The 13,021-nt window shown below is 33.1% G+C and overlaps 2 protein-coding genes and 1 pseudogene across 2 annotated transcripts; all 3 read right to left on the reverse strand.

Annotated features, from left to right (window-relative positions):
• Positions 1 to 2,853: 2,853 nt before the first annotated feature.
• LOC128175260 (spidroin-1-like) lies at positions 2,854 to 4,051 on the reverse strand. The gene is made up of 3 exons (XM_052840763.1): positions 4,014 to 4,051; positions 3,137 to 3,853; positions 2,854 to 2,947 (listed from the first exon to the last, which is right to left on the reverse strand). The coding sequence occupies exons 2-3, from the start codon at positions 3,848 to 3,850 to the stop codon at positions 2,939 to 2,941; spliced, it is 723 nt and encodes a 240-aa protein (XP_052696723.1). The 5' UTR covers positions 3,851 to 3,853; positions 4,014 to 4,051; the 3' UTR covers positions 2,854 to 2,938.
• A 3,206-nt stretch (positions 4,052 to 7,257) lies between these two features.
• LOC128176972 (uncharacterized) lies at positions 7,258 to 8,225 on the reverse strand (annotated as a pseudogene).
• Positions 8,226 to 11,593: 3,368 nt separating this feature from the next.
• Positions 11,594 to 13,021, reverse strand: LOC128175261 (spidroin-1-like). The gene is made up of 3 exons (XM_052840764.1): positions 12,932 to 13,021; positions 11,993 to 12,697; positions 11,594 to 11,696 (listed from the first exon to the last, which is right to left on the reverse strand). Exons 2-3 carry the CDS (start codon positions 12,692 to 12,694, stop codon positions 11,688 to 11,690), a joined length of 711 nt encoding a protein of 236 aa, XP_052696724.1. The 5' UTR covers positions 12,695 to 12,697; positions 12,932 to 13,021; the 3' UTR covers positions 11,594 to 11,687.

A 13,021-nucleotide genomic window follows, 5' to 3' on the forward strand; every position in this document is an offset into this window, starting at 1 on the left:
AGATCGGTTGAGTAGTTTTCGAGAAATCGCGTGCACAAAATTTGGAAAAAAAAAATAATAATAAACAGTACGAAAACAATAAGGTCTTCCGTTGGAAACGGAAGACCTTAATAAGAAACAGTACGAAAACTATAAGGTCTTCCGTTGGAAACGGAAGACCTTAATTAGTGTTGGATAAGACCCTTAAGAATTTACTATGTGTAATATGGGGGTTAGACAAAGTGAAAACTTATCACCATTTTGTTTTTCCTTGTACATTAACGACGATTTAGAAAACTACCTTGTACAAAATGATATTAAAGGTGTAACTACCCTTATCGAAAATTTGGAAACTGAGATGCATACAATGTTAAAACTTGTTATTCTCTTTCATGCTGATGACACATTTATTTTTTCTGAAAACCCAAAAAACATAAATCACTGATTTTTTTTAATATAATCTGTGAAAACTTTATTTTAACATTGAAAAAGACTAAGGTATTTTTTTTCAAAAGGTCGTATTACAAAAAAAATTTATTCATACAGAGATGTACCTCTTGAAATGGTGAATGAGTTCATATCTATTATTATGTCTCACAGTGGAAATTTTTATGGTACGAAAACACATTCAACCAAGAAAGCCTCAACAGCTTTGTATGGAGTATTTAGAAAATAAGATATCGACACTTAAATTGATCTGTTTAATAGTTTAATTAGCCAAATCTTAAGTAAGGCTTTGATGTGTGGGGCTACAAAAACACAAATATTATAGAGAATGTTCATTTAAAATTTTTGAAAATTGTACTGCATATTAAGCCTTGTACCAAAATTGTGTAGTTTATAGGGAAACTGAGCGATATCCATTGATAATCTACATCAAGGTTCGAATTATTACATACTGTGCTAAAAATTTAGTGGCGCATGATTTTAAACTTACGCATGTAATGTATCGCTATTTTTATAAATGTTTTCCTAAGGGTTCGTTTATACATCCATTGGTAAACTATGTGAGAGGTAAACTTAACTCATGAGATCTTTCTTATTTTTGGATTGATCAGTTTTTGTTTAAGAAACGCTCATTAATAAGGTTTTACGAGATGGGTTCAAACATGTAGAAAATTCACCCCATTTTTGAATGAGATATCTTGAATTTTCAAGAAAAGCTTTGTACAGGAAATTTATCATAAGAAACTGCAAAACGATTTAAGAGTCATATTTTTAAAATTCAGAACCTATAATCATTAATTGCAAATTGAAACTGGAAGATAGTTTAACACAGAAAGATGTCGTAGAATCTGGTCAATATGTACTATCACTTTGGGTGACATATTTCACTATGTTGTAAAATGTCTAGCATTTTTTTTATTCCGAAACACATGAGTTAAGAAAAATGCTTATCAAATGCTAACAAATAAATTTGGGAATCATAAAAATACCATACATATTGATTCGTTAAAAAATGCGTGTTTGCATACCAACTGAGTTATGTGCGTTATATTCTTGTCTTGTCTGCAAATGTGATTTATACCTTACAATTCCTTTTTTATCCTAAGTAAGTTCATATTAATGTAATAGCTTCTGAGACAACCAAGAACATGAAATTTGATTTTTGCTTGTGACATTGCAGTTTACAGCGTTCAACATTTGTTTCATCAAAATAAAACTCGTCATTTTAACCTTTCAGTGCTCTGCATTTTACAAGCAAAAAAATATGTGAAATTTAAATATATGCTCAAGAATACAATGCATTAGATATTGGTTGAAAAAATGTAATAATGTTTTTTTTTTCTTTTGTTTTACGTCCTTTTTTGTTGTCGTTTTAAAGAATTCATAAATAGAGCATACTGAAAAACTTCGATATTTTTGGTACGATTGCTAAGCTTTGCACTAGTATTTTGTTTAAAGCATTCGGTAGACGGTCATGCGATGTCTAATAGTATTTTTGGTTTGACCAATATAATGTTCCCCACATCAAAACATGTTATAGCATAAAATAGAACGTCAACATGTAAAAAAGGAATGCATTTTAAAATTTTTGCCGCGTTGAGAATTTGAGCTGTTCTTCCGTTTGTGAGTATAGACAGTTTGTGCATGATTTTTATATATACAAACATTCTTTGTTTCGTCTAATTTCGTCGAAGTTAACTTTAAGTAAAAGTGTTTATATTTTAAGATTTTAACCTACTTAAAATGTTTTATTGTCATTAACAGCCTTATGATCATTTTGTTTCATTCCTTTTCTTTAACCTCGAATAATCAAAACAATTAACAAATTGGCTAAAATAAAAACTCTAGAAACAAGGTTTAAAACAGTTTCATGTATGTGGACAATGCTTGTCACTGATGAAAAGTTTAAAACTGGACATGTGGATTTCAGAAATGGAATTTCCTTATGTAACACTTACAACGATATACGTTAAATTTGATATATCGGAAAAAAAATAGCTGGCTAAGGTTGACAAAATTTGACATTTTTTTATTAATTAAACAACACTTTTCATCGTCTTATTCCATCTAAAAAATCATCAAGGTATTAAAAATCCATACATTATCTTAAAGAACTAAACCAGTAATTATTCTAATATATTTCAGACCAAACATAGTCATTATCATAAAACAGATAATTTTAACCAAATCCTAAATGAACAATATTCTTGCAAATGAGTTTTACTATTGTATAGCATTAGAATCAGAACTTGCCATACAAATGATTAAGAATAGAGTTATTCCTATAAGTAAATATCTTATTAAAAGCATGAAAAATAGACTGTGATTTTAAAAAATTCCAAAACAGGTATGTTAAACGACATGTTCTTTTAAATTTTAGATTCTGAATTCTCCTTCAAAACTTCAAAGAAAGAATTGAAACGTAAATGAAAATGTTAAACAGAAGTTTATTGCACAACCAAAATCACAATCAAAAGGGACATTCAGCAATATGAATTCTGGACCTTTCAGTTTAGTAAACCTGCAAAATAATTAAGAATAGGAAATTATAAAACAGTAGAATATTTTCAAAGCAAATAATAATAAGTTTAAAAGTGAAAAACATAGTTTAAAATCAAACAGACATTGTAACCTATCGATAGGTAATTAAGCTAATGAAAAGGACAAATTAGTCAGCTTTATGCTAAAGATAGTAAGTAAAAGAATATACCTTATTACGTCTTCCAATTCTTCTCAATCCACCACCAACAATGTTGTTTAATCCTCCAAAACCTCTATTAAAATTGTTGAATCCACTAGCGGCAGCAGAGGAAGCGGCGGCTGCATTACCAGCAGCGGATGCAGCAGAAGCGGCGGCAGATCCTCCTCCAACACCGAAATATGGACTGCTGTAGTAGGGGAAAGACTGGTAGTATTGGTTGTAGTGGTAGGGATAGTACTGGGAGCTGTAGATGTTGTTGTAGATTTGTCCTGGGAAGTAGTTGTATCCAGGCTGGTAGTAGTTGAATGGAGCAATTAATCCTCCAGATCCAGAAGCAGCAGCAGCAGAGGCGGCAGCAGAGTTACCAGCAGCGGCAGCTGAGGCGGCGGCGGCATTTTGTCCAGCGGCAGCAGCGGCGGCGGCAGCAGCGGCATTTCCGGCGGCGGTGGCAGAAGCGGCGGCAGATCCACCTCCGATTCCAAGCAATCCAGTGTTGAGTCCTCCAGTTCCAACAAATCCAGAGTTGACTCCTCCAAAGCTACCGGAGCTGATGATTCCTCCATAGGTGCCGTAAGGGCCTACTGAGTTGACGCCATAGGTACATCCATATGGTCCGCAACCTCCAAAGTGGTTACTTTTAGGGTAATAATCACCAGACTTAGGGTAATAGCTGTCAGCTGCAACGCAGACAATGATGCAGGCGAGGGAGAGGAATCTCAACATGTTCTGGAAAAGTACCACGAACTGGTTTTTAAAATCACTTAATTTTTACACTAAATACATAATGTTGTCATAATTCAGGATTATGTTGTGTGTTTTGCATGCTGTGATGTCTGTCAGGTAGAATAAAATAATATCAAATAAAACGTAAACTCAGATGACTTACTTTTTTTGCTATGTCAACTGGAGAACTTTCCTGTGTTCTTCTGTAAAGTGTTCTGATTTCTTACGTTTATATAGTGTTCGCCCGACGAACGTCACAGGGAAGGGCGGTCATTGTGGTCAATAACTTGTCAGTGCGATTTAATAGTTACTAATGTATGAGGAAATTAAGATATCATTTCTCATTCACTTTTTTTTCAAAAATGTGTATTCATAATTTTTTTTAACCTTCTATAGTCATTGTCAGCATGTGTACACAAGTTTAGAAAAATTTTATTTGTAAAGCACTAAAAATAGCAAACGACTAAAATTTAGCAATGCTTAGCAGTCGGGTCGATCAGACTTGTGACAAAAAGTAAATTCTTGAGTTGTGGAGAAAGAATAAACGATGTTGAGGCAAGACATTTGACACGCTACACACGTGGCCCGTCGCACAGCCAACAAAACAAACAATAGTGTTATCATCAAATTATTAGTACTTTGTTAGGTTAAGGTTTGTCAGGTGAATTAATTATTTATATTTCGGTGGGGGTTTTTTCTGTATCCATCAGAGTATTTCGGGATGCGATTTTTCTATGCTGCATAATTTTAAGCAATTTTCTTCAAAACGTTTTTAAAAAATAGTATAGTACACAGTCTCAATTATAAATAAATATATATCACTTGTTTACAGAGGCAGTATCACATTAATTATCATTTGTACAGCATTACAGGTAAGCGCTAAATTTGTTCTTTAAATGCTTTCTTGTTACAATGATATGTACATAACACTAAAACTTTTGAAATATCGCTCAGCGGTAACAATTAAGAACAGAATATTTTAAACGAACCACACAAACCAAGCAGTATGATAAATTATCTCATCTTATGTTTAACTTGATTACCATTTCCTGAATTGACAATTACGTAAAGAAATATTTAAACAGATATGATGTCAAAACCATTCATCGAATTTGTGAAGATTTTTAACAGTGTTTTTTTGCCTATGCTTATAACATAGATTTTTGATGTATAAATGTAAAGTAAAACAATTATTATGAAAAGCGATGTTGACACTGGAATAAAAAGAAAAAGTGCATATTGTCCTTTTTTGATTAAGACATGTTTATAAATTGAATGGTCAACTGTTATTTTTATTATGATTAGATTATAGAAAGAATTAGGTTTACTGAATCAAGATAGTATTTTATTGGTATTTCAATTTCTTGATACAACGTTTCGTTTATTGATAATGTAAATAAAATTAGCATGTTCTTAACAGCTATGTGCAAGTAAGTAAAGCAAGTCTAACCGGTATATTCACAAAAAATGATAAATAAATTGGTCTTAAGAGATCAAAGTGTTTACATCGTTCTTGTCAAGACGTTCTAGTTTCCATATCTTTCTTTGTATTGTAAGGACGTGTGTTGCAAAACAATCGTTGTCTGTAATGATGATGCTAAACAACATTTTTTGCCATATTTTGACGGTTAAAAATTTCATTGGGCATTAAAAATAGTATGATAAATCACTTTTTACACATGGCAGAAAATATCATTGGACATTAAAAATAGTATGATATATCACTTTTTACACAATGGCAGAAACGATTAAACGTAATGAAGGTTAATGGAATCAAGGTACGCATTCTTCGATGTATCTATGTATAAGCACACGCAAAAATGCACCCTTTTAAATTTTTTTGCGATTTTTAAAAGTCCAAACAAATAACTTTAAAATAATTGATATAGAAAAAGTATACCCCATTACAGAATATTATATTAAAACTACTCATAAACATTATTTACGTTGTCAGTATTCGTTCATGTAAAACAAAAGTTCCCAGACATTGTTTATATTGTGTAGTTGTATTTTGAATAGGCTTGAATAAGTTATGGTTGGCTTGTGATAATTTCAAAGAAATTTCCAATCTAATGAAGACATACCTCTTCATTATTTATGTCTTAAAATAACTTTAAATAAAGATGTATAATTTACCCAATATTATCTTTAGAAGGGTTTCTCATTTAGTTGAATATCATTGCTTAAACATGGCTGCTGTATCGTTTAAAATTTTATATTTACATTTTGACTCTATGTATAAATTTAAACAATATATTTAAAAGAAACAATAAGAAAATATAAATTTATTGTTTTGAAGTCATTTCGAATGATGCATGTAGTAACTCATAAAATGTATCTTAATTATTTGGCATGCTTTTTTGTATCTATAAAAACAGTGATGGTACAAGTCTTTTACTCCCGCAACCACGAACTCAATAAGGAATTTAAAAAGTTGATTCATTAGAGTTGAAACTTGAATTTGAAAAGGACGTTTAGTTTACTTGATAACAGCTTAAGTTCAATTTTATAATCTTAAAATACACACACAGGAGATCACAATTTTGCAGAGATTTTCCTCTATCTTGTCAATATCAAATCGTCAACAGTTGAGATATATGAAGACAAGACAAAAGGAAGAATGCTAAGAATAGAAAATATCCATCAATTAATATGCAAACTAATATATGTAAATTTAATTGATAATGACAAATCAGATCTTATATAACTTTAATCGTAACGGCATGCATTTACATAACGTTATTTATAGTGCGTGGAATTTTCAGAATAATTATGATTTAGGTGTATAACTGGTAAATTCCCTTAGACGTCATGGCTGTTATAGTGTATTCAAATTTATTTTAACAAGGAATGAATTCTCTCGATCAATCATTTATTCTGAAAATTTTTATATCTAGATGTTTAACTTACATGTCTTTGGTTAAAAAAAATCAATATAATTGTTGAGGACCTCGTATTAAGGGCTATATGAATCAACTAACTTAAGAGATAATGGGAAATGTCTTACATTTATATTTTTTATGTAGATTATATTTTAAATTACCTTTACTCGAGTTTGAATTTTGAAAAGCATTAAACTGCGCCAACAGTTTTTCCACATATTTGTTAATTTACCGTTTCAAAAAAACTAGGGCCCCGTTCTTTTTCAGTTTTGGTTGATACAGAATGACTAAGATATAGTTAGTAAAGTAAATGACACCAATAAAGGAATTACGAAAACGCCAAAATTTACCAATCTTTGTTTATTTGAGCGAGAGAAAAAACAAACAACATTTACGACGCAGGAGTTTATAAAGGACGAAAATGTATTTGCTGTTCGACCTACCATTGTAATGACACTTTTTAAAATATGATCTCTTTGCATATATTAGTATGTAAACATGAAAACCTTAATGTCATTCATGACTTTACTGCATCTTCAATTGCGTCACAATAATCAAATTATCCAATCATGAAAATAATTGGTATAAAGATATTTCTTTAAATCTAGAACAATTGTATTTAAATATTCAAGAGAATATTTGTTACTTATCAATGAATCTACATTTTTATTGAAAGCGGATCCACCTAAAGGTCCTAGTCCCTCGATAAATGATCTATTAAAATCCATCGTTTCCAATAGCAGCGGCACAACTTGCGGTGGCGCCTCCGTTACCTCTAGAAGCGGCAGCTAAAGCGGCGGCAGATCCTTCTCTAAGACCGAAATATGGACTGTTGTAGTAGTGGAATGACTGGTAGTATTGGTTGGTGTTAGGACAGTACTGGGAATTGTAGAAGTTGTAGAATTGTCCTGGAAGTAGTTGTATCCAGTCCAGTAGTTACATGGATCCATCCATCCTCTAGGTCTAGATGCGGCAGAAGCAGAGGCGTCAGCAGAATAAGCAGAATCGGCAGCTGAGACGGCGGTGGCTTTTTGCCCAGCGGTATATCCGGCAGCAACAACTGAGATAGCGGCTGCTCCTCAACCAACACATCCAAACCCAGCGTTAAGTCTTCCAAATCCACTGTTAACTCCTCCAAATTCACCAACTAATTCACTTCATAGACTAAGACCTCCCAGGTTACCAGACCCGACAAGTCCCAATTGGAAGCCATTGTATCCACATCCATGTGGACAACACCCTCCCTTTGAGTCGTTATCACCTCAATTAGTGGAAAAGTACCCCCCCCCCACCCATTAGTTTGGAATAGCTGGAATCTGCGAAACACAGGCAACGATACAAGCAAGAGAGGATACAAGCAAGAGACACGAGTGTCGTAAAGCGAAGCGAAACCCAATGGTAAGAGTGACGTCATGGAAACCCAGGCCGAAACGAACCAAAGGCCCAGCTGCGGCTGCGGGAAGCTCAGTGGATGACCCTCTTGCATTGGACATGACACAAGTTGGTCAGCCTCCTGTGGATCTGATAATGATTCCGGAGATCCGGACCCAGGAGCCAGCTACCGACACGCAGAGGTCACACTCAGAAGGTACACAAAGTCACACTTGTGCGGATGCTCAGTTTAAAGTAGCAGTTTGTCCCAACCTACCCAACCTGTTATGGAAAACACTACTCAACTTTCACTAGAAAATAGTTAATGGGGAATATGTCAATCTAGGGTCACTGTTAGTGCGTGACCCAACGAAAACAGTTATCTACCTTATCAGTAGATGCACAAGCCAGCTTGTAGCGCATCACAAGCAAACCCACAAAATTTCCGCTGTAGACAATTGGACTGATGTTTTTCTAATTTTTTCAGGCATTTACTTAGTAGCACATCGAAATTAAACACAGCAAATGCTTAAATACATGCATGATATTCGCTTGGGTGCAGAAAAAGCATATGGGTGGGTTACCTATGACGACCAGTATCGTGTGAGAATAGCCCTTAATCCTTCAAACAATTGGGGAACTATCGATAGTGAGCTTTGACTTGAACCCAAACTCAGTAGCCACACAGCAAAGTAAACAACAGGTTTCAACATATTTCAAATGCTATGACTACACTTAAGGAGCTGTTTGTCAGCGAATCTAATGTCCAAATTTGCATCGTTGCTTTAAATGCAACAACTGGCACCCTGTCATACATTGCAGTGGTGCTCAGCCCTCAGCAAATCAATACATAGCCAATGCGCAGCGGCCATTTCGGGCAAATATGCCAGCCCCAAACGTCAACCAAAACTCTTTTCAGTCCTTTGCCGCGAGACAACCCAGACCTCAAAACAGGTCTGTTGGATTTTGGCGCTTCCCCAATAAGGGTCTATTCAATCAGTAATCATTTAAGTATGTACACCGATAGGTTGGCTGCTCTGGTACTCAGTGAGGGTTTAACTAAGGGTTTTAAGTTAAAATATTCAGGGCCAAGGCTTCCAGTTTACAATTCAGAGTTTGTGTCTTTTTGTGACAATCTGAGATAATTCATATTATGCTATACTCTATATACATGAAAATCAATGTGTTTTTGGGTTAACATTACCTCGGTTGATATCTTTATTCGTTATCAAAGGACCGCAAACATTGTATATGCTATCAGTATACATAATAAAGTATAATATAATATGGACAGAATTTCATGAGTTGGAATTTACGTTGTTTTGTTGTTTTTACAACGCAAAAAAATATACGAAATTTTTAGGAAATGTTATATGTTTTAATTAAACTAATTAACTGAGTGAGTTTTAAGCAAACAAATTATTAATGGAAATGACATTTCTTTTAAATATGAGTTTGGATAAAAAAAAATGTATTAAATCAATATGGTAAATTTAACTTCTAATATGATAATCTTTTAAGCCATAAAACAACATTGAAAAATTGAATTCTTCTCATAAAGAAGAAAAATCACTTTATAATTTCTATCGTTTACTTAATTATATTGACATATAAAGGTCGGGTTGGGTTTTTTAAATACATTTCCTTTCGAAAATTGCAGTACTAGTATATTACAAATTTTACCAATTTTGGATAAGCACAGCCTTATATTTTGTGTATCTATTAAGGGTCATGAACTACATCAAATCTTTTTAACAATGGCTTAACAAAGCAAATATATAACAAGGTACAAAAGAAAGTTAAGAAATGAGGTTTGAGGTCAGAAGTCCCGCGAAGCTAAAAAAAAAACAACCACGACATAAATTAAAATGAAAGTGTACTAGTTAACCTGGTTGACACTGCTCTAGCGGGAAGCAGACAGATTTTTTTAAAGAGAGGGATGAATACAATTTGCGTAAAATAAACTATCACATTATTCAACATGTTGTTAATGGACTGAAAGTTCGCATGTCCCTATCAAAATATAAATCTTAGTTTGTTTAAAAAAAAATATTAGAGCAATTGATAAACATGGTTGGAACACTACAGGAATTAATTGTACATGTGTTCTTATGTTTACGTCTTTTGCATATTTTCAAGGTATTTTTTTTAAGAAAATCGATAGTACTTTACACAAGAAATGACTAGACTGAAAGTTGTCTAAAAACGAATGGCTGTCAATTATTTGTACCAAATAGATTTCTTCTGCTATATCTATTATAATTACCAAAGGAACAACAGGCTTTTAGATTAATAACAACAATCTATATTTACGGGGAGACGGTGTTTTATGTTTGTAAAAATACTTTGCCCACGAAATACACAAGAACTTATCATATCTAAACGTTGATTGAATTCTTTTTAAAATACATATCTTTCGGTCCTGTCGAAATAAAATGGTCTCCCTTTGACAGCATCAGTAATATGCCTCACAATACCCAATAAATTTTCCGGACAATATTTAAGGAATCAAAAGTTTAAAAAATTTCAACCACAATCTTAATATATTGGTGTTTTAAATTTTCATATTTCTATTGTGGCTGACATATTTGTTCAATTTATTTTTAAAACAATCCTACTATTGGCTTTACAACAATGTGGTTGAGATTAAACGTTAGTTTCTGAGTAGCTTTCAACATAACACTTTCATGCACATTAGCTTGAACAGTATATTTGTAAGGAATAGATTATGTTTGTATTGATGATTTTTTTAGCACATATAGTTCATAACATGAAGAATTAATCTTTTATTCACTATCAATAATGTTTCTTTATATTTTATTACACTGGTAAGGAAAGCGCTATACATTTCAATTAAACATTTAATTCACAACAATTACTATATTGTTCATCGAATTCATTGAGTTTTACGTCATTTTCACACTCATTAAGTGCATTTCTCCTTTTTTAATTCATTTAAGATTTCTTTAGAAGCAACATTATATGCATTACTGGATAAAGCCATTGGAAATTAATATTATCCCCTATTCTGGTTTTCTAGATAATACTTATATCGATATATATTACTATGATTGAACAATGCCTACATGGAAGCCAAGGTTATAAATATATTAAGTGCAAAATGAAGAGAAAAATTATTTTCCGTTCCTGTAATTTTCCAGAGAAAATTGAGATATGCTTTGGTTTGAACATATTTTATTGTATATATAATATACAAAGGGTTCGAACACAAGTTCTTGCAACTTACTAGGTTCTCATGCTTTAGTTTCAATGAAGAAATCTAGCAAATTTCAGTTAATCTTTTATGAATTTTACTTCTTAAACCAAAAAAATTTTGGCATTTTCCTATATTTGTTTTTAAAGTGATTTTTGTCTGTAACTTGTGTTCTGAAAACTATTATAATTTATATTTTTTTAAATCGTAACAGACAAAGTGTTTACTTAAAATCAAACAAATTAGTCTATTTGCAATGAACAATTATGTATATCGTAAAAAAAAGATGCTATACTTGTTTTTTTTCTAATTTTTATTCTAAAGTCAAAACCAAACAACATTCAAGAGTACAGGAGTAGATCGGGTCCATTTAGTAAACCTAAAAGGAAAAAAAAGGTAAATGTTAACCGTGTAATTGCTACATAATGCTATTTCTACGAAATTAAAACACTATGATATTATAGTTTCATTCACTTTTGGAATGAACGTTTATATCATAAACTTAAGACATGCAAAAACTATTTGGAATCTATTTAAATAAGTGATAATAAAATTTTACAGATTTATATATATATATATATATATATATATATATATATATATATATATATATATATATATATATATATATATATATATATGTTAAATAATGGAAAAAGATCAGTAAAAGTTTACCTTTCTTGGTCTGACGGATCCACCAATTGGTCCAAGACCCCCAATAAAGGGTCCGTTAAATCCATTGAATCCACTAGCGGCAGCAGAGGAAGCGGCGGCTGCATTACCGGCGGCAGCAGCTGAAGCGGCGGCAGATCCTCCTCCAACACCGAAATATGGACTGCTGTAGTAGGGGAAAGACTGGTAATATTGGTTGTAGTGGTCGGGATAGTACTGGGAGCTGTAGATGTTGTTGTAGATTTGTCCTGGGAAGTAGTTGTATCCAGGCTGGTAGTAGTTGAATGGAGCAATTAATCCTCCAGATCCAGAAGCAGCAGCAGCAGAGGCGGCAGCAGAGTTACCGGCAGCGGCAGCTGAGGCGGCGGCGGCATTTTGACCAGCGGCAGCAGCGGCGGCGGCAGCAGCGGCATTTCCGGCGGCGGCAGCGGAAGCGGCGGCTGATCCTCCACCAACACCTCCAAACCCAGTGTTAAGTCCTCCAAAATTACCAACTAATCCATTTCCTATACCTAGACTTCCTAAATTACCAGAGCCGAAAAGTCCCCCTTGGAAACCATTGTACCCACATCCATATGGACCACAGCCTCCCTTTGGGTAGTAATCGCCTCCATTAATGGGAAAGTACCCTCCATTATGTTTGGGATAAGTGGAATCTGCCAAAACGCAGGCGACGATACAGGCAAGAGAGACAGTTGTCAGCATTTTCTGTAAAATAACAGAAGATTCAGATATGAAAAAATTAATAATTAATAAAATCGAAAATGAATTGTCAATTTTCTACTTAGATTGATAAAAAAGAATAAAGTATCAGAAATGTGAAGATTCTTAAGTATCGGAATCATAGTACTAGTATGGTACTAGTAAAAAGGAGTTCGAAAAAATTTTCACAAGTAGAAATTAATTTTCCTTTGAAATCCATAATAATAGAAATAAACTTACCGTGTGTTTGGTTTTGACTCGGACTTATCCTTTTTGTGAAACTAACACGATTCTGGTCTCTTTTTATACACTTTTGAAGCACTTTCTGAC

Source organism: Crassostrea angulata, chromosome 3 (genome assembly GCF_025612915.1).
Source record: "Crassostrea angulata isolate pt1a10 chromosome 3, ASM2561291v2, whole genome shotgun sequence".
NCBI lineage: Eukaryota > Metazoa > Mollusca > Bivalvia > Ostreida > Ostreidae > Magallana > Magallana angulata.